Source organism: Parambassis ranga, chromosome 10, assembly GCF_900634625.1.
Source record: "Parambassis ranga chromosome 10, fParRan2.1, whole genome shotgun sequence".
NCBI lineage: Eukaryota > Metazoa > Chordata > Actinopteri > Ambassidae > Parambassis > Parambassis ranga.
Window position 1 is genome coordinate 14724695 of NC_041031.1, and position 26444 is coordinate 14751138.

General features: G+C 42.8%; 1 protein-coding gene across 5 annotated transcripts in view; it reads right to left on the reverse strand.

Moving 5' to 3' along the window:
• Positions 1 to 26444, reverse strand: part of dlg3 (discs, large homolog 3 (Drosophila)) — a 64306-nt gene that overhangs the window by 3382 nt on the left and 34480 nt on the right. For 2 of the 5 annotated variants that reach the window (XM_028415484.1, XM_028415487.1), the window contains 19 exons: positions 23401 to 23454; positions 22836 to 22886; positions 21581 to 21705; positions 21032 to 21201; positions 20731 to 20867; positions 19766 to 19910; positions 18558 to 18702; positions 12651 to 12807; positions 12232 to 12334; positions 5312 to 5426; positions 3577 to 3753; positions 3393 to 3468; positions 2699 to 2798; positions 1188 to 1229; positions 999 to 1049; positions 814 to 915; positions 556 to 728; positions 288 to 397; positions 82 to 173 (listed from right to left, as the gene is read on the reverse strand). In XM_028415484.1, the coding sequence (XP_028271285.1) occupies positions 82 to 173; positions 288 to 397; positions 556 to 728; positions 814 to 915; positions 999 to 1049; positions 1188 to 1229; positions 2699 to 2798; positions 3393 to 3468; positions 3577 to 3753; positions 5312 to 5426; positions 12232 to 12334; positions 12651 to 12807; positions 18558 to 18702; positions 19766 to 19910; positions 20731 to 20867; positions 21032 to 21201; positions 21581 to 21705; positions 22836 to 22886; positions 23401 to 23454 (2125 nt within the window). Of the gene's footprint in view, positions 1 to 81; positions 174 to 287; positions 398 to 555; positions 729 to 813; positions 916 to 998; positions 1050 to 1187; positions 1230 to 2698; positions 2799 to 3392; positions 3469 to 3576; positions 3754 to 5311; positions 5427 to 12231; positions 12335 to 12650; positions 12808 to 18557; positions 18721 to 19765; positions 19911 to 20730; positions 20868 to 21031; positions 21202 to 21580; positions 21706 to 22835; positions 22887 to 23400; positions 23455 to 26444 lie in introns of all 5 variants that reach the window. The other 3 variants (XM_028415482.1, XM_028415485.1, XM_028415486.1) reach the window with 2 other exon arrangements.

Consider the following 26444-nt stretch of genomic DNA (forward strand, 5'->3'; position numbering starts at 1 on the left):
GCTTGGAGTTCAGACGGTAAAAATCACAACCCATGACCCAAACGGGTCACAGTACCTGTTAGGGTCAGAAATGAAACTAACCTGTGAAAAACTCTCCAAAGTCCTGCTCCAGCTTCACTGCCTTGTCAAAGACTTTATTGGCCTGCTCATACGTCTGTCTCTTATTCATTTCCCTAAAACAACAGTAGTTTTGGTTAGTATAGAACACACACACACACACACACACACACTTAAGAGATGCTGATATGTTGATAACAGCATATACAGTTTTGAAGGCTTGGACTTACATTAGGGCTTCAATGGATTTTGGTTTAATAAAGATGGCAATCGGATAAAGTTGTGCTTGCTGCAGTCGTTTTATGGCATTTCCAGAAACATCCAGAATGCAGTGTTTACCCTGTAGGTGGGTAGAAAACACTCACATAAGGAAGTGGAACATTAATGACAAATGTCTGCTTCATGTATTATCAGGCCGCCAGATGTAGTTATGGTTCAACCCCAGCTACACCAAAGCCACACTGATAAACCAATCATATAGAGAAACATGATGCTTACCCTCTCGGCCACAGTTCTGACTGACAAGATGCTTGTCCCGTAGAGGTTCTCATTGAACTGGCCAGCCTCAATAAATTTATTATCCTGAATGTCTTTCTCCATTTGTTCTCTAGAGCCCACAAAGTGGTAGTCCTGGCCATCTATCTCATTCTCTCGCCTTGGACGAGTTGTATCTGCAGAAGCAAATGGAACAGGTCTATTTTAATCCCTGCTTACATTTAGTGTGCCGTGCAGTAGTGACATGCGTTGACAACTCACGGGGTACGCAAGAGCCAAACTTGTGTGGGAACTCTGAGATGAGGTCATCATTTACTCTGTCCTTCATTGGGCCCAAAATGATCACAGGCCTTGTGTAGTGTACTGAAGTGGAGACAAGGAAGGCAGGTAAGGATGCATATAAACACATTCAACACATGTCTTGACCTTTGAAGTGTTTCACTCACTTTCCTGTCGAATGACTGGCTCATAGGAAAGAATTGTGTCCTCCTGACCCTCTGTAATAACACAAAACACAGTCTTCATGGGAGAGCAAATGCTAAAACAACAAAATTTAAAGTCATCTATTATATAATTTCTCTATGTGGGCAGTGTAAAATAAAACTGAAAAACCATGAGAAATTAAGGTGACTCACTTGAACTACTTTCGCTGTCACTTGTGTTGGATGTCAGGCATTCTGCAAAAGCAAGAGTGTGCATTTCAGATCAGTATACCCACAGCTGCATTCAAATAAATTCTCTTCTTATGTGTGAAAATTATTTTCACCAGCCTCAACAGCCTTAGGGGGGAAATGCACTCTGTTTCTCAACAACTAGGCCATTAAAAAAAAAGGATAGAAAGCAGAAGTCTAGTTCGGTGTGGCAGCCATGCTCTTGCAATATTAGAGAAGTGGTTTTAGGTGCAGGCAATAGGAAATTAAGTGTTTCCTGTGACAATATCCCATATGACCCACAATTCCCTGGCCAATGTTTCCTATTCCTTGATCTGTGCTGGTGGCACCGTATCTTATATCAGGGGAAAGATGGAGGAAATATACAGGTGTTTCACTGTCCACAGGAGGGAGGTAGGAGCTGGCCAACTCTAGGGAACTAGAGGGAAACATGTTTCCAGCCAGACTTAGCAACATCCTGCTCTGGTGACAAATGTGTTGTAGCTCTGTGGGACCTTATCTGACAAAACTCCACTAAACACGTATTCTAAGAAGGGATGCCTAACTTTCAGAACAAGTGTAACACTCCCTCGCCCTCTCATGGGAATGCATCTTTTATATGTACTGTGAATCTGAGTAGGTGAGTGTGAGCACGCATATTGGACTGTGTGTGTGAGAATAAAATGTGTGTGGTTTTTCTTTAAATTCTCAGCTGGGCCTGCAGTGACAAAGCATTTTTCTGAGCTCAGGGACAGCTTCTTTACACAGTACAACCACACACTTACTCAAACTCTTTGATCCATAAAAGTCATCGCTTAACCCTGGGAAGTCCTAGGTGTCCCGACAGGTGAGAGCAGAAACCAAGAGAAGAGAGCAGACAGGAAGAAGAAGAGGTTAGTCAGAAGTTGGGGCAGAGAGGGAGAGGAGTGCTGTGTAGTGCTCACCAGGCCCACTGACACATGGTGCTGCGGTACTCATTAAGCCTGAGCTCCACTTTGTTCATAGTAAGCCACGGCCTTTCAATTACAGAAGCCCAATCCCATTAAAATGGGATTTTGACCTGTTAAGTGTTAAAGCTTCAGTCCAGTTAATGAGATTCTTCTTGTTGTGGGTCAGCCACTGACTGAAGAATTGATCAGGACTTATACAGGGAGTAGCATCACAGTATTAGAAGGCCTGTGTGTTAATGCAGCCAAGAACTTGCAAATACACACATGCACAGCTTGAAACTCCTCTGAAGCCCATAGACAGATGCACAGACACACCAGAGAGAAGCCCCCCCCACACACACATACACCTCCAGCCTGATGAGGCTGGCTCATGCATGTGGAGCATCTCTCTGGGACAGTGAGAAAGGGATGAGTGGTGCCATCACACACAAACCATCCCTGGAGGTGAGCGGAAAGATGAAAGTTGAGAGACAGAACTGAAGCATGAAGGGCAAAGAACAGAAAAACACCACCCACTGCCCCTCAGTTGCACAGCTTGGTACTCACGTTCAGACTCCACCAACTCCTGCACAATATTCTCCTTGCTCTTGTAAAACGGGAACTTGCGTGAGAGGTTGAAGCTTTTTTTGCGCTTTACTTTGACTGGCTGCTTGTCGATGCGTGGGTGAGAGGAAGGAGGGAGGGGCAATGAGAAGATGAAAACAAAAACAGAATGGGTTTCAATGGGAGGTACTCAACACCCATGCAAAAAAACACAAAAACAAATGAAATTTACACAAACAATACACATCAAAAACAATGAAAATGAGAAGCAGGTAATGGGTGAAAATGAATGGCACATCAATGTCAAGAAAACAGGCATCTGTTGATCAAATTAAAAATGGTACCATTTTCAATTAATCTTTTTGTATATTAGATAATACAGACAACAATTCAGCTGATTTATGTTTCTGCAAATGAAATCTAACAGATCAGTCTCCGACAGATGTGCAGACATTTTACAAACTTAATATCACCAAATGTACAAGCTGTGGAGACCACAGAGACCTCTCATCTCCACAGAGCTTTAGTGTAATCTATACAGTAATATGAGTGCTTTTTGTGCTTGCTTCAGTGAGCAGGTGCTGGGCCCTTTCCCACACTCAGGGGGAAGTAGGCCACCTCCCTGGGAGCTGAGCAGCAGCTCTGAAGACAGCCGCTCTGGCACCAGGGCAGGGAGCAGCTGGCCCTCTACACTTACCCTGTTAGACTCAATCATGCCTGTCCTGGCGTGGAACTTGACTGTTTTTAATCTGGCTCGCTCTTTCTTCTCCACTCTGGAAAAACAAAAGGAAACACTTTAAGCTCAGGTTGGGCATGAATGGGAGTCATCACATTGCCAATGTCTGCCATTAGTATACCACTTTCATGCAGAGTGACTTTACCTTTTCTTGCTTGGTATGACACCAATTTGCTCACTCTCTCCATGAGGTGTGACGAGTCTCGCCTGCCACCATTCATCGTCAGACGCGTTTATGACATGAAGGATATCCCCATAAGAGAAGCTCAGACCTTGGCTGGGGAGGCAGCTGTCCCTCGTTCGGTCGTAGTCAAACAAAGCTCTACAAAAACAAAGGCTTTAGTTACACTCCCTGTTCTCTTTATCCTGAATTCCTGTGTAGAGATTCCACACACATCAAGCTCAAATTACTGGACCACTGTCCAAAGATGGCACAAAATGACAGATATGAACATCAAGCATTACATTATGGCCCCTGTTATTTTTTCTGTCTTCAAGTCTGGGTTTCGACTTGACTGAATTTCGAATAAATAGGATTGTGTCCGTAATAAAGGACACATTTAGAAATGTCCATATAAATATTACAGTATAATTCATGCAACACATTTACCAAGGCATTCCATTCAACATTTCAAACTGCTGTTGCTGGAGACTTTCCACTACAAACACACTGTATTTATTGTCTGTCTGAGTGCATTACCATCTTGTCAGACAGGTAAACCCAGAGCTATCTCTAAAGGTATGAATACCTGCTTGACAGGTTTAACACTTCCTTGACCTACAAGCCCATATCTTAAGGGCCTTTCTATGGTCCAGAGGACAGACAGGCTGGCTATGGCTCGCATGTATTAATAAGTGCAGCTGGTAACTGTCATGGTACAATCACGAGAAAGCTCATTGGTTTGTGAAAACAAGGCTGATGAGTGATAATCTCATTTCTTGGCTTGGCTGTGCTACAGCACCTTGACATATTTGTGTTAAAGGCAGAGTGTGAGCACACGTGATGCTTTTGTTTTTTTTTAAGCACACCTTAGAGGCTGAACGCCTCCACATTCCCGAGGCAGAGCTGGGAGGACATGGCGGCTCCCGCATCAGCTGGCAAACTAGACAGCTTTTCCAACATAACTGTGGGCTTAGTCACCCGCACAGGAGCAGGCTAGGCTCTACATGCCTCACAGGAGTCTATAAGAGAGGCATGAGTCACACTGCTTAACACACTTCTGGCTACAGCAGCCCTCCAACACCTATATACTCAGAGTAAGGTCCATCTCCACTGAACTAAAACAATCTAGTAATGTACCTATCAACTTAGCTTAGGGTAAGTGAAGCGCATTAGTGCTTTAGCAGAAAAAAGGGGAAGCAATTGGACTATAGAGTTATGTCAAAGCGTCCTTTCACCTTCACCCCTGCCAAACCTTACTGCTTTTATATGAGCAGAGGGATACCACCTGTTTTAATTCCTAAATGAGCTGCCAACCAGGTCGGCAACTAGCCAGCACTGTCATAACACAGGTCACTTTGACAAACCCCACCGTCAATCACATTACACCAAGTCAATGTCACACATTGCATCAAAACAACAACAGGGGATGCCTGTTCATTAGCTTTCAGGTGGTAATAAATTGTGTCAGCCCAATGTCCTAAATAAATTAAATGTTACGCTGCATAAAATATTGAAAAATACTGAAATATGATCTATGCTATACATGTCACACTGCTGTTATCTAACAACACAACAGCTTTTAACAACACATGCATTCAGGCTTTATTCTGTCCCACAAACAGGTCGAGGTTTATTATGCAACACTTGATATTCTACTTGCACATCTTAGAATTTGGCGTAGTGAGAGCAGTTGTGTTTGTGTGTGTGTCAACTTTACCTGACATAGAGAGACCGTTTCTCACTGGTGCGCAGGGAGCCTGATCCTGAGCTCATGCTGCTATTCATCATCTGCTCCCTCAGGTCGTGGATCTTAGACTCAAAGCGACTATACTCTGCATCAGGGAAAAAAAAACAAACTGTGTCAACAGCACCTAAAAAAATAGGTCCTGGAGCATTTCCCCTTTGGGCTTTAATGTAAAGTTTAACACAGGATAAGATGGACATATAAAAACTGTGTGTCTACATGGTGAAATCTGAAGGATTTGTGATATGGGAGCAGAGAGAAAACACAGAAATGGACCTGTGGAATTTTAATTTTTCAGAAACTTCCAATACCCAGACAACAAGGTGCACTGAGCAGTCATTTCCTGTATCTGTGTCACATGGGCATTACCACTGTGCTGTCTCTATAGGAGACACACTGGGTTTGGTTACTGTTCTCCTGGTAATACAGTATGTATCAAGCACTCCCCTGTCTGTATATTTCTAACATTAAACTATGAACACACAGACATACAATAAATACAAAAATACAGTTTGGAGTCCATCAGATAAGGCAGCTTACGTCACAAGGCAGTTTAAGGTTAACCTTTGAGAATGATGTACCCACAGTCTCTTCAATTAAGAGACCAAAGAGCAAGCACTCTTCTGTTCCAGTAAAATATTATGTGATATCTGTGTCTTGGTTTCTGCAGTGTGCAGAGAGGAAGGGGTTCAGTGAATCTTTAGGCTGATTAATTACCCCAGGAACAGATGGTTTATCACAGATCTGCCTTACACGTCTAGTAATGTCTCATGTCAGGTAATTAATTACAGAGATTAATGCAGTTCAACATGGGCTCTTTAGTGTGGTTAAAAAAAGGGAAGGCCTCCAACAATTTTGAATGCATGACCATTTGTCATAGGTGTGTAAATCCAGTTGGTGCTCAGGAGAACAGGGATGATGTATGAATCTACCTGGACCTCCTCATTAAGAATGCTCTCATTAGCCTGCTGTGCACAGCATGCTCGGTGCCTAGGCTGCTGGAACAAGCAAGGCCACCACACCACACAGCACACAGCCAGATAAACAGACCGGCAGATGCAGCTAGAAAAACAAGTAGGTGAAGGTGCTCATGTGATCACACAAAAGATGTGCCGGGGCCACAAAAAAGCTGCAATGCAAGCGACTAATCTCTACAATTCCTTGACAATTAAAATCTCTACACTGGAGACGAAAAAAGAAAGTAAATCAGGTTTTGATGTTTCCTGTAGCGCAGCAATTTAGTTTAACACAACAGAATGAAACCATTAACAAAACGCAATTATGTACGATATTACTGTAATGACAACATATCTGTGTTGTGATCATAATTAGTCTATAAAAGTAACAATTTATTCCACAGTTCTGTGACTGCCAAAGCTGCATGGGTTGACTCCTACCTTACAGCTTAATCATCCATAGCTGGCAAAACTTCCTGTAACGTGAACAACAGATCAAAGTCCATATTCAGTCAAACGAGTCCAGGAGTAGCCTTGGAAAAACAAACACCTATGCCTTGAAAAATGATCGAACCCAAAGTAACCAAGCTCCTTGAAATTCTGAGCAGGTGCAAAAACAAGCTTCAGGTCGCTGAACTGTAATCCCCTGCTGAAACCTAAAGGGGATTCAAAGCAAATACAGATCCAACCCGGGCCCAGTGACAGCTCTCCACCCTGCTCAAAGGGTTAACAATGCAACAGTGACGCTGCAAGGTGAGGTAACCAGACACCGCCTCACTGCCTGTAACCAAGAGCAACCTGCTAGCACTCCTACAACAGGGACAGCACATGCGGAAACAACCATTCAGACAAGTCCACTTGGCTTTCAGGCACAGGAGAGACGAGAAAAAGGAGTGAGTGAAGTGGCAGCTTTGGGGAAGGAGGGGCAGAGGGACAAGACAAAGAGCAGCTCTAAATAGAGAAAGGAGTCTTAATGCCCAGCTTCACAATACCTCCAATCTGAAGGGAAGCATGAGGGCTGTGCCAGTGAGATAGTTTATCGGTAGCAAAGATGGCAGAGCTAAATGCTTCCCTGTTCAAATTCCTAATGTTCAAATGATTCATCTCAATACTGTGGACATTCAGGAGGAGCAGAGAGTGCTGAACTGCAATTAGCTGCCTCTGTGGAGAAATTGGTGGGAGTCATAAGATAGCTATAAATTGCAGCCTCACCTTGTTGATAATAAAACATGTGCGATTCTGTATCACACTCCAAGTATAGAATGTAAAAAAAAACAACTCCTGTACAAGGTAATCATAGTTTGGTGACATATACACCCATTCCACTTTGATATGTTCCCTCTACTTAAGCAGAAGGCACTGTACCTCTTCACTGATAGGATTGAAGGAGCATTACAAAATCATAACTGCACCTCCAACTTCGAGAGTTTGTGGAGTTACAGTAAAGCAAACAAATCTTTTAAAAATTAGCCTGAGGCATGAGGAAATCAGGTAAGTAGTAACACAAATGGATGCAAATCCAAGTCAACAGAAATATCATAAGTAGGGGTGCAAATTTCAGCAAATTATTTATATTTTAATAATCTATAATCAATTAGTTATCAAAAAACCCTAAAATACAGGGCCCTGTGGGGCACTGACCAGACGCCACAAGATCCTCAGTTTGCTCTTTAACATAATGGAGATTTTAAAACCGATATATAGTTGATTACTGTAGTAGCACTTGGAAAAAATATAAACACTTGAGTTGTAAACTCAATTACAATGTACAATGATTATAAAAATCATATCAATGAAAATAGGCAGTGGCCTTCAGCTGTCACAGAGTGCCTAATAACTCAATCATGTTTGATTTATTCAAATTAATTTACTCTCAAAATATCCAGCTCCTAAAGGCGATCAATCACAGATATATTTTTTCCAAACACCCTTCACTCATAGACACAGGCAACAATTATGAATGTTAAATCCTGCTCCCTTAAAGCAATTAATACTCCAGAGTCTGCCTGTATTTTTAGGAGTGACCCACAGGAACTAAACAGAGCTAATAGAAACTGGGACTATTCTGTATCTCTCCCTCTCTCTCCCACTGCGTGTCCTCATTAGTCGTACAGCTTATTTTATTTTGGGGGACGGTCCTTTCTCTTTTGATCCACTTATGCAACACAGCAGGCATGTACTTGTAATGTGAGAGTGTGTTATGTTGTCAGGGACAGTCCAGTCACTAAATGTATCCCCCTTCTCTGGTGTCCAGGAGGTACATGTACACACTAGCCCTGGTTAAAATATTTTTACAGGGCTCTGTAATGTACACTGTTGTGAGTTTAATGAGGGTGCATAGAGGGTAACATTTCCTTCATGGCCCTCCTCCCATTTCCTCCATGCAGGTTTTTAGTATAATTACACTTTTTTCTGATGGTGGGGCAAGGCTGCGTGTACACATACACACACATCCCTTCCATTGCTGAATGTGAGTTAAAGACCTGGTGATGCTCCAGTAAGCTGCTGAGAGTCAGGGAGGCCTCCTGCTACAAGCCTGTGTGCTCTACTGTGGATTCTTGAAGTTCTCAGTGCTGGCCCTGGATCAGAGATCCATGGATGCCCCGGCCTTAGAGAATACTCTCCAGGCAGTTTGCCTGGCACTTACACTCCACTTCCCCCCTCTGACTGACTGTCCTTGTACAGCTCACTGGGGGTTCCTCCTGCTTCAAACTCCCAACGAATGACATGTCACACACCACTTCAGAATGCCAACAGAATTACTGACGACAGATCTCAGGTCACCAGAGGGGATGCAGGAAGTCAATCATTTGCCAGCACTCGACTCTTTCGTTTGGAGTAGTTAAGAACTGTACACAAGCAGATGAGCGTCCTTCAGTGAGTTACAATGGGGGCACAGAGCTGAAAGCATGATTTGGTATGGAAAACAAAGGTTCCCTTCAACAAACCACATCATTATTCAAGATGCTGCCTGAATGATTTGGCATGCGGGGCAGCATGAACTCACATGGCCGAGTATGCGGATTTATAATCTGCATTTTGTATCAAGAGGAACACCTACACCGCATTGTTGTCAGATTTAATCTCAGCTGGAGTCTTTCTTTAGCAGAGCCCTATCCCAATGCACAGATCCTGTTTCACCACAATTTCAATGACCTTGGAGATTTATTGGACATTTGCGGGTTGTGTTTTTTTTTCCAGACAGAAACACAAAGCGAGAGCATGCTACAACTTATGCCCCTTCACATTCCTGTCATAGTCCAACCTCAGAACTCAACCTACACATAAAGCTGATAATATCCTCCCTATTGTTGTTACAGCATTACTGCAGCATGTTCAAGGAATCACTGATGCACTAAGAAATATGCAACCGCCCAGGTAGCTGCAATACAAAGCCAAGCTACAAGGAGGGGTGTCACTTTTGATTTAAAAAAAAAAAAAAAACACTGTTTAAAAACATGAATTCTGCTGGAGTCAGCATGAAAAACAGAGCTGCGGTCAAAGAGTGGAATGTGTGCAAAGTCTGGTGAGGCAGTGGCATACACATGAAGTGTAAATACACAGAGGTGAGTTCACAGGTGAGGTCACAATTTAAAGTACCACCACAGAGCTGACAGTGTCTGACCACAGCTCGGTGTCCTCACCTACAGGTTTGGGTTACATAAGAACAGTAAAGCCTCAGCTGAATGAGTCCTGATGCATATGAATTACAACATTATTGCTACTTCGAGTAAAGACTGATTCTGAATCAATAAATAAAAGTCCATAGAAAACAAACTGCTTCCAGGTAATAGCAGAGGTTTACCATAAAATTGTATTATGTACATTAAGGGTGAGGCTAACGTGTGTCTGCCTCTGTTACTAACTAATTTCAAGGCTAATATAAAGACAGCATGTTAGCTCTATTAAGAATGTCTCAGAGATAAGGGCAACGTACACTTATGTGCGTAAATATGAGGTCGTAACTGCGGGTTAATGCTAAAAAGAAGTACCAAACTTCCTCGATACAGTAGCAATGAAATTAAAGGTGTTCTACAAATAAACTCACACACTTCGCTCCTGTTTCACCGCGTCAGCTAACTCCGACAGCTTCCCTCTCCGTCTCACCTCAATTAAATGAAACCGTGGCTATTATTTCGCCGTCGCAGCCGGCAGTTTCTTTATCCAGCCATTAGGGAGTTCATGCGGCTTCTGCTGCTGCTGCTGTTGTAGCCGAGCCCATCCCCCATCCGCGCAGGCTGGTAGACAGATAAAAGTTTTTTGTCGCCTTTCACCTTCACTTCTTTGGACGCCGTTAAAAGTTTTTGTCCCACTGGTGTCGTAATGGAAGTGGAGCCTTTTTTCGCTCAGTCCACACTTTCCATGGCTGTGCGGGTCCGCGTCCACAAACAGCGGCAGCTCGGCCGAGCTCAGAGTTTGAAACAGGGGAAGGACAACAGCGGTTCGTTTACCCGCCTTGTAACTGGCTCGACGTTTCTGCCAGCTAATACAGGAGCCGCCCCTGAACCTGAATACGGCCCACAGCCGGCCTATCCGGAGCGCAGCAGCCCCCTTCCCCGGTATGAGCCGGTGGTGGAGCACCCAGGGGGACCGGATAGAACCATTCGAGCTATTTGGAAGTGTACTTTACAGAGGTGGTAGAACTGGTTAGGGACATCAACGTGTAAAAAGCAACAAAGCACCAAATCTTAGAGGTGGTAGCCTCCAGTAAGCTCCAGGTTCCTACATCTCCCACAATGCAACGTGTCTGTACAGCCCTTTATTGTGCTGCGTTCCATTCATTTCCAGGTTGAAATCTTCAAAAACCTAATCTCAGGTGCAGCTAACCTAACAAGAACGTGAACCATGACAAACTAATATTTTCAATTAGCACTCCACACTCCCTGGTGGTCATATATATCAACAGGAAGTGGTAAAAAATATACAAAAGACACATTAGTGCTATGTTCCATTTAGCTCAGATGGAAATTAGAACTAGAACTTGTGTCACATGACAAGGTGTTGTTGTAAACCAACCATACAATACTTTGCAAATAAAAACACTGTAGCAATATGTCCACAGAAGAATAAAAGTTGGAATGTGTGGTGTGTTTGTGATTTAATGACATACAAACAGATGGAGGAACTACAATACTTAATACAGCTCTCTGGTTATGTGAGTAGCTGCCATCTTGATTTTGAGGTTCCTACCTAAATTTGCACATGAGAATGTTCCACTTTAAATTTTCAATTTTCTACTAGGATCTCAGAAATTTCAAGAGTCCAGTACAAATGACACCTGCTTCCTCATTAAGTCAACAGTTAATTTGAGAAGCTTTATATTGTATTTTTGTGCCATTCTAGTAAGAAGTCTTCGGACCCTTCCCATACAGGTTCATGTCTTTCAAAAAAAATAGTTTGAAATGCAAAAACAACAAATGCGGTAAGACTCAGCATGTAATTAGCTTAGCTTGGTATAAAAACAGGAAACAGGTAGCCTGGCTAATTAACAAATGGTATGTCATTTGTTTTATCCATAAAAAAATGTAGTCCATAAAGCAACATGTTGTGGTTTTTTTTACAGGGGGTTGTGTGCCAGACCATTTCCTGGAGTTTAGGTTTGAATGTGAGGTTGCCAGGCAACTAGCACAGAGGTGAAATTGGCAAAGAAATTACCCGTATAAAACCATAATGTATCGTCTGCACTGCTAACAAATACATTCTTTTTCTGGACTAAGCTAAGCTAACTGGCGGCAAAGGGTCCCTACATGTTTACCATACAGACATAAGCTGCCAGGTCATGAGTCAGAACTCTGTCAAATTTGTTATCTAACTCCCGGTGAATATATATGTGCAATATTTATGTAATAAATTTGCGGTCTCTGAGCCCAGTTATTATCATACTGATGACATAATTTAGCTTAATTATTATCACATCTCTAGATGGTAAAGTCTCACCTTCAGGCCTGTACTGAGCAATGATGGTGACAGTCTGCCCAGCTCTCTTCAGTGCTGCCGCTGCCTGCTCATGTGTGGCATTCCTTAGGTTCACTCCATTCACCTGCAAAAAAAAAAACCACAAAATACACAGATGTTTAATAAAAAAACAGATTAGATGTGTGTAAAATCTGTGAGAAATATAATAATAGAAAAAAGAGAGTCATATATCTTAAGTAGTACAGGGGATTTAGGCAGCTCCGTCTGTGAGTTTATAAATTTAATGTCTTGTTCAAGGACATTTAAAAACGCCAGATGTTTGCTAGCTTTCTAAACGCTAAGCCACTTTAGGTTTATCATCATTACCCTGACAGCGGGAGTTGGCTGAACACATTGTTGCCTCAAACTTGTTATAGTTGATGGATAAAAAAAATACTGACTGAGAGGATCCGGTCGCCCCTCCTTAGCTCGCCGCTCAGGTCAGCCGGCCCTCCTGCCAGGATAAAAGAGACAAAGATTCCTTCTCCATCCTCGCCGCCAACGATGTTGAAGCCCAGGCCTGTGGAGCCCTTGTGCAGCAACACTTTCCTTGGCTCCCTGCCAAACAGAGTGACAGCATTAAGGGTGAAGGGTGGGACAGAAAGAGAGACCTGGGAACACAAATATGACCAAAACTGCAATAGAAATAGCACGAAGTATACACAGAGGCACTTTCACACCACAGCCATCCTCTGTTGGTTATTGGTTGTCTTTATATAGTATATGACAGACACCACTCACTAAAAGGAAATAATAATGCTAATATTTACTCAGAGACCTACCAGAGCAGCAACATGCTTGGGTCACATGGAAATCACCCAGGAAAACACACACATGTACACACTTAGACACACATTCATCTTAATGTACAATCAGCCACCTCCTGCCCAACAGACTTGCTGAAGCTCAGCTCTAGCTTTAGCTACTACTGTATGACTCATCCTCCAGCAGGCGTTTCAGACTGCCTCAGTTTTAAGATGCTAGAGAGGCCAAACCGCTGCTACAGTCCAGCAAAAACCCCTATGACAACACACTTCACACAAAAACACACAAACACTCTTGGGAAGCCCACTCACACACACACACACACACACACACACACACACACACACACACACACACACACACACACAAACTTTCAGCACAAAAGAGCACATAAACAAGTAAATGCACATACAAATACAGTTTCCTCTCTCAACAGAAAACACTGCATGGTTCCCATTAGCGGTCTTCTCTTGCAAGTACTCAGCCTGTGGTTTACAGGAACAATTCCTACTCCGTCCCTAATGCCTGCACAACTCACCATTAAGACCATTTTCCCAGCTGAGGCAGCATTCCAGACATTCAGAATCGTATCATGACTGGAAAAAAACGTCGACTAGTGCACTAAAAGAGTGTAGAAACTCTATATTGTGAAACTGTGCTACTACTACTGCAAGACTGTTAAAGTGTATTGATTTCAAATGAACTTAAAAGGACAGATCTATAGTCATGTCATGACTCTCGGCCTCTTTACAGGCAATATTTATACAAGAAAGATTAAGAGACAGATTAAACATTTGTTCACTTATGCTTGAGAATTTTTTTTAGCACCAGGTAAAAATGTTCTTGTGGTAACTGCAATTAAATTATGCTACTTGCCTTCAAACAAGTCAAGCTTAAAATAACCTTGCTTTCCATCTTGAGCGTTTCATCTCAGCTTGATAAGGCACACACATCTCCATGGTTACCTTAGGATCCGTATCCGATGTTTGCCTCTGAAAGAGCATTTCCTAACTGTGCGTTCAGGCAGCCTCCTCGCTAGCGACATGGAAGATGAGATGTTGACTGTGAACATGTTGGCTGTGGCACATCGCTCGGCTCAGCGTTTACTCCTTAGCCCCTCTTCCCTATCTGGCCCTCCAGAGAGAGGTGGGCTGCAATTTTAGAAACTCCAGTGTTCCCTATCTCATCCTCGTGTGCTGTGATGGGAAACAGCTCCTCTATGGGCTGTGACATTAGCTCTCTCCCTATCGCCAACAAGGCTAGGCACTTAACCCTGAAGCTCCCACGCAAATATGTTTTCCATCCATTCTGCAGAAGGAAGTTAAAAATCACATCTAGAAAAATCAGGAATTGGCAGTGTCAGACTGGAGGTTATCCATGTTTGATCCCCCCTTACAGTGTGCTAGTTCCTCATCTTTGAGCTGTGATGCTGCTGCGGTGGGTTCAGTCGTCCTCTCTCTGCAATACAGCACACCAGCATTCCTGTCTGTCAGCCTGGCTCTCTGGAGACTAGGCAGATAGATTCCCAGAAGCTCCTTGCTAATTTGTCAGAGTGTAAACAAACGGAGGAGCTCATGCACCGACTTTCATGACTTCCAGGCCTTTGATTTGACATAGACTATGACCTAGCTGGATGCTAGTCAACAGGCTTAATATGATAGCAGGAAAATTATGTACTTTGCCTTAGCGCAACAAATGGATGTGCCTCTGCATGCATGCCTGGCCATTTCCATTGAAAACTGGAGTGAATACCTACAGGTTTAAGTGCAAACACAAAGTCTTTCTTCTCCATCGCCTACCTCCTCTCCCTCCCTAAAGTGAATTCCTACAGGTTTACATGCAAGGATCAAGTCTTCCCTCTCAATCACAAGACCTGCCTCTTTTCCTTCCCCCTCCCACCCTCGCCTTTTCATCCATTCCAGGAATGTAAACAGTTACAGAGCGGTAAAAACCCTTTCTCTCTGCCCAGCCATTTCTTTAATTTAGAACCCACCTCCCCCTCTGCCACTATATTTTCCCTTTTGTGCTTCAGTGTTTTGGCTCAGGCGGTCACAGCTCCATCCTAAAGCTGTGAATGAAAATTTGGGCTGTGGGGTTCAGCAGGTCATGCTGCCCTGGACTCAGCTCGATAATTGGCTCTGCTTGGCTGATTAATGGTGGATGCTGCAGATGGACACCATTTTCCACAGGCACTACCTCTTACAGCACTCTACCCTCTACCTCTCCCGCTCCCCAAATAGATCACATCAGCTTATGTAAAGAGGCGTCTTCTGTCTTCCTTTCACTGTCTAAATTTCCCCCATAAATTTTCTGCAGCTGTCTCTTCTTCATGGCCTGCTCTTCTCCTTTAATTTGACAGAGAAATATTTATTCACTGCTAAGGTGATAGACACCTTATACTTCTCACTGTGACTAAGAATAAAATCAGAGTGATAAATGATTAACGCCTCAGATGTGTTCTCAGTTGAATCTGCTGTGATCACTTGGATTTTAAATTCCCTTTTGTGAAGCAGCAGCTTTTAAAAATGCCAACCAAAGGTCAGAGTGTTATTGATGGCCAAATTCTTGCACTGACCACTCAAGGGTTTTGTGTTTGTGAGACACAAAAAGTTACTGATTAGCTCACCTGCTGCTGCAGGCTTCTGTATTTACACAGGTTGTGCCTACACAAAGGAACCTAAACATTGGTGTGTACAGTGTTCTTTTTAAAGGTAAATATTTTTTGTCTACTTGCACAATTTGTTTTCATGGTACTTTGCAGGTAGGTTGTTCTACGTCTCTGCGTCTTTAGTCTCATCGCAGGCTCTCTAATTGCTCATTGATGTTGAAATCAGGGCTCTGCTGCAGGACTCCTTGCTTTTCTTGTCGCTAAAGATGCCTTTTTCTGATTCTGGCTGTATGTTTGGAGTCAAGGCCTGATGGCTCTTGACTGACAGGGCTAGCAAAAGCTGCTTGTTCAATCACTGCATGCGCGTGTATGTTTACACCAAACACACATATTAAACACAGAGATCGTATCTCATATGTAGACAGAAACAAGGATTTTAAGGACTTACTGATTACAGTACTGATATATCTCCAGAAAGGGGGTAATATCAGATGGAGAAGGGGTGGAGGCGTCAGGGGATGTGTTTGCAATGACACTATTGAGGGGGATGTGCAGATGGGCAGAGGGCTGATACAAGCTCTGACTCATTCTTCACAACTAGCCTGTGCTTACTATAGCATAAATCTGCCCTTCCTAGTCAGAGCCAGTGGGGATGCTGCCGGGGCTGCAGGGAGACGTCTGCTATCTGCCTGCTATTCTGATGGAGTTGGATGCTCATCTGCTGTGATTGGGATCAAGTTGGTTGTCAGCCATGATGTCCCTAAAAACAATGCCACTCTTTTCTTATCTTACAGCAGACGTGACACACAAACCCACGAGGTGCAAACAGGTGCAAGCATGATCACAGTATGTAGGCCATTGATTTAGGTGTTGGCTAGTGTACAGAGTGTATACACACAGGTATGTGTCAGTGTCACAACTGTGCATTACACTTAAAGCATGTGTGTTTGTGCATGTCAGCACACTCTGAGGAAATGTCTCCATGTACAGTATGCATGTGTGATCGGTGCTGGCAGGCTGGGTGATGAGAGGGGTAAGACCTGAGTGCATGGCCTGGTTTTCCCAGTGTGCAGATGAATCATGACAGCTGCAGGACTGTCTGCTGTTTACTGGTCCCCCAGCCAGAACCAGATCAGCCTCTGCTGCTCTGTATCACATTTTTTTGGCAACAGTAAGGCACTGTGTTTATATTTACATACATAGAGAAATAGGCAAAACATTCTAGTGCTGTAAAGTAGAACCACTGGGTTGGGTGGATCCTTTCCTTCCTTTAAACGTCATACCCCATCTTTAGTTGCAAACAATAGGTCCAGAGTCTGCCTCCCTTACACACATATATCAGTGCATACATGTTACACATTAGAGGCTACATTTACTCCAACATATTACATAAAATCTGGTTTACACACAGCCATATGACAGCAGTCATGCATGAGGTGCTCCACAGACACGACTCTGGACATAATGCAAACAAACAAAAATCAGGTGACCTTTTGCCAATTTTAAATAACTTTTTCAAAAATACGGTAATGTATATAATTGTCCTCCACAGTGACTGTTAAAGTAGCTTGGCCCGAGATATAGGCTTAGTTTCATCAATGCCCCCTGACAGATGGAACTGAGCAACTTGTGGGAGTGTGAAGCCCTTTTGGCTGCACTCCTGCAGGGATTCGTTTATAAGGAGCAGGTATGACTTTTAGACTGCAGTGAACAGGGCAGTATTGGTTCCTAGATGTGAGCAGATTAGCAGGAAATTGATAGACAATTGATGACTAAATGGGGATGTTGTTACATGCTAATGACACACAAACATAAAAAGCAAAAACACATTTGCACTTTGGAGCAGCACATGAAGCAGTGGACATGAGGTGGGGGAACATTTACATGCAAATACAGAGACTGAAAGCTAAAAGAAGAACTCAAATATCACCCTGTCAAACCCTCCAGACGTCCATTCTCTTCACGTCTCTAACACTATGTCTCATTCCTAACCTTCTATCATAATATGTGCAGAGGTGTGGCACAACATACTGCTGTTCTCTGGCCCTACTCTTGGCAGAGGCAAGATCCAGATGCTGAACTACAGAGAGGAAGGTTAGCTAAGCAAGGTTTGATGGACTAGGTTAGTACCTGCCAGAGAAGGGGAGAGGACCTTGGCACAAGGGAGCAGGGGAAGGACAGAAGCCTCTGTAGAGGGCCTGGGGTACCTTGCTGTCCCCAGGTTTGTGGATGACACTGTAAATAGGTTCAGCCCTGCTGTGGGGGTACAGGAATCACAGTGAACGGGACAAGTGTAGGACACAAATAAAGCACACATAGCAACAAAGATGGGACAAATGCACATACAAGTCATGTAGACAGCTTGTACAAGGACATTACAGGGCAACATAACACTCGTCCACATTCACACCACAACACACTTGCATGCAGCCACACAAATACAGAGGGAATATAGTTCTCTCCCCAGAACTGTAGGTTAAGCAGACTCAAGGCCTTGTAGGACACTCCAATCAAGCCCCTATAAATGCTACTTCTGGTCAAGTACTTAGATAAGAGGTCAAAGGTTAAAACACAGTCATAACAAGAAGAAGAAGTGACAAGCAGCCTCTCTCAAGGTCACCACACAATGTCCAGCTATAATGTAGTATCACTGCTCAAAGAGCTGAAACCTGTCAACTAACACTTCAGGAGGAGACTCTAGTCTACACTTCATCAAAGACCCCAGGATGTCTGTAAAACAGCAACAAAATGGAGACTACCCAGGACAAAAAAAAATGCAGACCCTAAAAATGTGAAAATTAGCTCAACACTAATAGTGCTGCTATACCAGTAAACTAACTGTGCTGCAATTTAGTCAAACATACACTTACAAAACCGTGTGACCATGTTTTACTTAGAAGTAAATCATTTATGGAGGAAGTGATCTGTAACCTACCTTGTGAAGTCTTCCTCCCCCAGCATGTGACGAGGAACGGGCGAGTACCTGGACGGGGTGACCTGGGGCGGTGGGTACACAGGCTTGGGCTCCATTGCCCCCATGTAGTTGTGGCTGACGTGGTTATCCACCATAGTGGGGAAGGCTGGAGGGAGGGCCAGGCCAGTAGGAGGAAAGAAAGAATGGTTTCAACTTGAGAGGTCACATGGGTGCACACGTTAGTAGTGGATATGTGTGTAGTTGCTGAGATGTGGGAACACAGTGATGCTACTGATGCTGCAGTTTAACCAATTTAAGTATTTGTAAGTATTCTACTGCACTCATAGTATTAAAAATAAGGTTGTTGTACATCAAACAACCGCACTGAGTACAACAGGAAGAACAGCTAAAGTCAATCTGTAGGCTGTAAAATATCAGATTGCATGATAATTTTAACATCTGAATCTTTCCAGTCTACATTTATGGATGTCCATACACACAAAATAATCTTAATAATAATCAATAACCACTGTTAAGATGTTGCAGCAATATAGACCTGATGTTGTTTAAGTATAAAAAGGTTGGTGTATTCTGTGTGCATGCATACAAAAGTCATCTCACACAAAAACACTTTCTTCACAGAGGCAGCTGTGCCGGGTAGAACAAGCGTTTCAAATCCAGATCATCTGACTTTGGGTTACACTGTCAGAGCAGGGTTAAGTCTGCATCAAGGACTAGCTTAGTTCATAGTGCAAACCATTAAGAATACTGTAAAAGGCCTCAGCATCCCCCCTCACCCCCTCCTCTAATAACTAAATCACTGTTCTGTTGAAATTGGAGACGCTGCAGCACAAGATCGTGGGCTTTCATGAGCAGGTGGGATGTGAGAAACCATCCACACTCAGTGGGAGGCAGAGAACTGCGCTTGTTGTTGCTGTGGGAAGGATTGTGTGTGTGTGTTTGTGTGTGTGTGTGTGTAAGTAAGCCTTCACTACATTCACTATGTGGGTGTCTGGGCATAGCAGTTTTGGGGAGAGAACAGTGATCCAACACAAAATTTCAGAAGACATCTCTGATAAAAATGAAAAGATGCAGCACCGTGTAACATGAACTGCTGACTTGAAATCACACCTGACCTGAAGTAAAGTATTCTCTATAAATTCTGTTTTAGCTGCTGTTTTAGGCTGTGTGTAAACAGTGTGTTAGGACAAGAAGCGGTAGATACGTACTGCTGGAGTAGTCTGGAGGGGCATACATGTCATTCAGATGCACGGGTCCTGGCTTGGCCACCTTGAGGTAAACCATATCAGAGGTGTTCTTCAGTGCAGCCACTGCCTCCTCATGACGCACATCTTGCAGCACGATGTTGTTCACCTGAAAGAAAAGTAACAATTATAAAGTAATGAAAGAAAAAAAATCTTTGTACCCCTTTGTACACCTGAGAGGCTCATGACTGTGCTGCTGCACTGTGACAACATCATGCACCACATCAGTCATCGCACCAGCCAACACAATAATGAATCATGGTTTGAAGGTATTATGAAATTTTAACAGCAGAGCAAAAGGATGGTGTGCTCTTCGGTGTTAACAAAGGTCAATAGCAGTAGGTAGACATTGTCTAAAATTTGAATAGAACAAAACATAGAACTTTTATTTCTTGGCCATCTCGGACCCTTAAGAAAGTGTTCACAGAGCAGCATGGATGTCATCACTGCTGTCAAAATAGCCACCACAGAGATCCTTCTTCATTTCGGGGAAGAGGAAGCAAGAGGGTGCCAAATTAAGGTGATTTGGAACCTATACATACATACATAAATATGCCAAATTACCTTAAGGAAGATCACAGTGCTTCCTTACGTTAGGAAGGTAAGGTGTTTTTACCAATTCTTGCTCATCCTCTGATGGCCATTTTTTATTGTCACACCTGTATGCACAGTGTCATAAATGCTGATGTCTGTTGACTCACTTAGCTTAAAATGACAGGATGGTCCAACCAACCAGATAACATGGTGTACTTAACATGTCCCTTTAGCACTTAGTGCACAGTCATATAGTGAGTGTGTTTAACTGCCCAGCAATTGATACAGGTGTTTGTAATCAAGATATATTTTTTTAATTTATGAGTGAACTACATAAATGTACTTTTGATTTGGACACCAGTTAAGTGATATGTGACTCAGAAGAAAGCTCATACAGCTAGCAGGCGGTCTCCGGTCTGCAGGCGTCCATCTTTCTGGGCTGCTCCTCCTTCTATGATCTTCGTAATATAGATGCTGTTGTCTCCTGGAATATGCTGGTTCCCGATGCCACCAGCGATACTGAATCCAAGTCCTAGAGGAAAACACACAGTCAGATACATGCACAAAGAATCACCTCTGATCGTATAAATATTTTATGTATATTACATATCTACAAATATATGGTTAATTAACCTAAACATTTCACCACTACAAAATAAGTGTGGTGTGACAATGACATGTCTATGTTCCCCCCACCTTTGGGCCCTTTCAGCAGGTTGACTTCTAGAATCGTCTCAGGTGGGGCCTGCCTCCGTCGCACCAACAGTCGTACCACAGGCCCCGCCTCCTTTAGGGCTTCCACCGCCCGGCTGTGAACCACCTCAGACACGTCGACATCATTCACACGCAGCACACAGTCGTTAACCCTGTGAAAGGTAAAGTGTACATATAACACCTACATCCGCTATGTGGAGTCAATTCTCAACACAAAGGCAGGGAGAACCAGGCAAGTCTGATATAATCAGAAACCTCCAAAGCACATAAAAAAGCACTCTATATCATAATTTTTGCATGTTTCAGGCTTTGTTTTTCCAGTGAATCATAACTCTGAGGAAGCACACAGAGCTGGGGGGCAGAAGGCTGCCTCCCACACAGCACTGCCTGGCGGGACATGGTGGTGGTGAGTGTTGAAGATGTGAGTAGAAAGGTTAGAGTAGAGAGAGCGTGCAGTAGAGCTTGGAACATGTAAAAGAAAGGTGAAGAAGAGGGGGGAGGAGGAGGAGGAGGAGGAGGAGGTTAACCTACCCCAGCCGTCCATCCATAGCAGCCGCTCCTCCAGGGATGATCTTAGTGATGAAGATCCCAGGATCATCAGGAATGTGGGGATTGTCTATTCCACCAGCGATGCTAAAGCCCAAGCCAGAGTTCCCCTGAACACAGGTTATGATTGACGTTTTCAGTAGGGTACAATAAACAGCACACACATGCATGAGCTTAGATAAAAGTGATGGACCCAATGTGGACTCAAGGTCAGAGCTAAGTGTATTGGCATCAGGTGATTTCTTATGTCTGTTTTTGTGGAAACACATGTGACAAATGGTAATGTGTTCCATTAGAAGAGGGTACTTCACTCAAAATGCCACATGTATCCTATCAACACGCAGCAAACGGTCTGTTAGAAATGTCCACAGGAAAGTGGATTTATTTTAGTAAAAATGAGCATCATTTCTGTTGCATGATACAGTGCTTCTCACTCTCTGCAAGAGATAGACACTGCCACCTCCTGCCATTCCTGTCCCTCAGATGACAGCGGACCCATGTGGATCCACTGGGTCTAAGCACACTGCTGCATCTGACAGCCACGGTCACGGAGACAGGCAGCAAACAAGACAGCTGAGAAAAGACTTCACTTTATTATTTTCTATAATTAATGAGCAACAGTCGAAACAAATTAGGACAGAGGGAGGCTGAGGCCTCCCAGTGTGCTGCTCTGGAGCCGAAAGGAGTACACAGGGTCTCACCACCAAATGTTACACACCCACAGACCTTTTAAAGTGTGACTTCACATAGTTTATTTAAGCTTTCTGCATAAAGAAATGCCACTTAAAGTGAAAAGGGCAGAGAAATGCTGTGCATCTATCATGGGTTTCGGAGGTGCATCTATATGTGGGTGGAATAATGAGAGCAGAAACATATAGCTCTGCCACTACAAGCTGAACCACCACTGACAAGTGCAGTGGTGCCTGCTGAACAATTGAACAGGAGAGCACTTTACATTTCTGGCGTCTGCTGATGACATGTGCATCAGGATTATGTAAAAAGCCATGCCTCACTGGCACTGCTCTGTGCTCATGAGACATCACACTTAAGACATTCTTACTGCAGTGATGTAACAGCTACAACTTCTCTGACACACAGTTTATCACACAATTCCTATACATTCACAGAGATTAGGAGCCATGTTCTTGATGCACAATGAGCTAATTACTGCCACCTAGTGGGGAGAAAATCATCCATCATGCAGATAATACATTGAAAATGAATGTAAAATGTAACTCACCCTCTCTAAAATGATCTCTTCATATTTATACATCCCATCACTGCCATTTACCTGCCAAAATAAAAGACATAATGATTAGTTACATCACTCAGCACAAATGATGTCATTTCCTAAAAATACACTAAGAAAAAAGAGAAGCATATAAACGTTGCAGCTAAATCCTGTACCGTATACACAGAGCGGATCTAGAGCAGATGCAGACTGAACACAGAGAACCATGGAGAACAAGATTATTTACAAAATATAGAGAGCATACATTCGCCAGATTGTTTTACCAAACTAGAAATACCTCTGGGAATTTTCTGATTCACTGAAATGAAATGTGTCTTTCTTTTTGTGAAATGCACATGGACACTGTGACATGTGCAACTGCAGAATGCACATTCCCCTACAAATAGGCAGGGTCAATGGATGTCAGTCCACATGGCACATGGTAGCATGTTGCTACCAGGAGATGGCCTTTCCATGCACACCAACACACACAAACATACAGACATGTCCATGCATGGAGGAAGTGTGAATGAGAGGGATATATACTGTACAGACAGCGAGAACAGATACTTACATAAGGGCCTGCATCTAGTGAGTCTGCATTGACAATGATGGGGGGAGGGTTGGCCTGTGAATATGAAGAGATACACATTATCTCAGTGTGTGAGGCTGGCAGCACACAGACGTAATGCGGTACACACACTATCACTTGGGAGCAGAGTGAACGGATGCCATAGGAACAGTCAGTGAGTCTCCTTGGGACTGAGACTGTGAGGAGAGATGAAGTGGGAGGGGTAGGTGCAGGGTGGGTGGTGGTGGTGGTGGTGGTGTTGGTGGGGATGTTGGAAGGTGTGAGGACTGTGAATGAGGACCGGGACAGAGAGACCGCCGCTTATTAACCACCACAGCCAGACATCCTGCACCTCATAAAACAAACCGGCTGTTGGGACAATACGTTTATCCCACATTGACTTCCACTTTCATTTAACACACTTGTGAAATAACACCATGTAGTATCACATACAAAATGTGTACATTTAGTTTGTAACTAATTAGTTTAGATGGTGGAATTTAAATGATAGTCAGGTTTACACTATTATTTCCAGTTGAACCAGTGTTTATAGCCAACATTAATCTTTCTTATGGTATTAAATGACAATGCACCACATTGAAAAATAAATAAACTAAAATTAATAACTGTACTGTTAATATTGCACAAAGAAATGTTATATCAAATAAAACATTTATGAGATGTCATGAATAATATTTTACAGTATAATTGGTTAATGAATTCATAGAAGTGAAATATATACCGTATGTAGCTATTTATATATATTACTGCTGTATATCAATATATAATATATAATCAATATCTACTGTTTACACAAATGTGCCTCTTTAAATAATTAAAATGATAAATCAGATTAACTGTAAAAATAGTTTAAAGATAATCAGTAATTAAACTGTCCTAGTACTACATTCTTATGTCTCATCTACTTCCTAATTTATATTTACCGGTATTATTATTATTATGTTAACAAAAAAATGAATCCGTGTAGATCTTCTTTTGTAATTTATCTTGGCCTAAACTCTGTTTTAAATTCTTCCTCTCTGTGTCACTAATGCCATTCTAGGGGAAAATCTAAACACCGACAGGCACAACTATTGATCAGATATAAAACACAAAAAAATGGCGATCAGCAGAAGAAGTTACTAATTAATCCAAAAGCAATCCAATTCAATCAACCTTCTAGTTCAGCTCTATTGTGCCACCTGGTGTTTTGTCTTTCTCCACCGACAATGAAAACAGTCCAGAAAGCACAAGGAGGACACACACACACACACACACAGGTTGATTAAGGAGCAGCTCGAAGGCCATCCTTTACTTCAGCACAGTGACTGTCTACTTCTTATTGATTTGATTGAGTCGTGTGGGTGAGAGGCTGCTGACAGTGCTGCTTGGGGACCTTCTACTTCCTGAGGTCCAACTCACTTGCTGTCCTGATTTGAGATTCAGGGTTATCTAGAATTAGCTATGGTATTGTTGGAAAGTTTATTTACCTCACTGCTTAGAATTTTATCTCATATGTGAGAATATCATTTTAGTAAAAATGACACTACTTGGGCAAAATTAAAAACAGTTTTCTAATTAAAACACACTCTTTAATAAGAATCTGTTACACTTCTCAGTTAGTGAAGGTTGGTCTTCAGATAAATAGGAACAGCAGATTTGACCTGCTCCACTCAGTGTTGATGTGCTATGACTCTGGACAGCTGTGTCGCACACACATCCCCACCCCAACCCCCCCGTCAGCACAACCGGGCCTTCGTTTGTAATCTGCATATGGACTAACAGATGCTCATGTCTGTGCTTGTGTTTGTACATTTCTCATGAAAGCTTTGCACTTTTTCTTGCACTCGCTTTATCTAAGACCACCATCTCATAATATGTGCCCAAATACCCAGCAGTAATCTTATGGCTCTTGTGAATGAAAAGCCTGAAACCAAAGTCAATACAGCACGAAGCACAGCCTGAGGGCAGCACAGGGGAGTACTCTGGCTACTGTTGTCCCCTGGTGACTGACATACTAAGCTATTGAATCCACTACTAAGACCACATGTTAGAAAGCATACCTGTTACAATGTAATGCCTGCAGTGCTGATCATTAAAATCATGATGGAGCAATGCTGCCCAATGAGATCATGAACCTACAAGTCCGACTGGAAGACAATAAACCCAATAGTTGTAAAAAACAGCAGTATTATCCTGGCCTGGGATTGCTGCATAATCCCTCTCTCATAACAAGCAAACAAAAAGGAATAATGGAAGATAATCTCAATGTGAGTAATCTCAACATGGGTTTGTTTAACATTTAGCAATTTACTCAGGTAACTTGGATTAGGTTGGATTACCCCTCCCCTTCTTAGGCCTGTGGGTATCCTGCCATCACCTCTATGCTAACCTCACGCACAGGAAGAAGAAGAGATCTTACCACCACTGAAGTTTACATCAGAGACCAGGGGTATCACTGAAGGCCGTCTGTGTACTGTATAATGCTACCTCAGAGGAGAAACACTCTTTGGATCACACAAGTGAAGACAAAAACTGAACTGATGTCAAACCCAGAAGGGGATGTGGATGTCTGTCAGTAAATGCAGGTGAATGTAGGTCAGAGAACAAGGGGCAGCGAGATGTGGTACTATGCGAAAGAGGTAGGCCTCAGCCTGGACTTTAATCATACTAAAGGAGACCTTGATGGTTAAACCGTTGGATAGATCAGAAAATAACATTAATTTAGCCATTATTGCACTGAACAAACTACGTGTGCGTTCACAAAGTCTGCTGGCATTTGGCACCCTTACAAGGGTGTCGTATATAAAGCTGGAAGAACTTTAAGTGATGTAGCAAAAAGGCCATAGGCAGCAAATAAATAAAATAAAATTAAATTAAATTAAATGCAGCACCTGTGATCTCCAAGATGAGATGTGATCTTTTAACTTGCAGGAAACAGTTTTACTCAATAATGTTGCATGGCTGAAGCATATCATTCAATCACAATGTGATACATGAACATAGTTCATCTGTTTGGCAGAAGTAAAGAACAATGTTCTTTACTT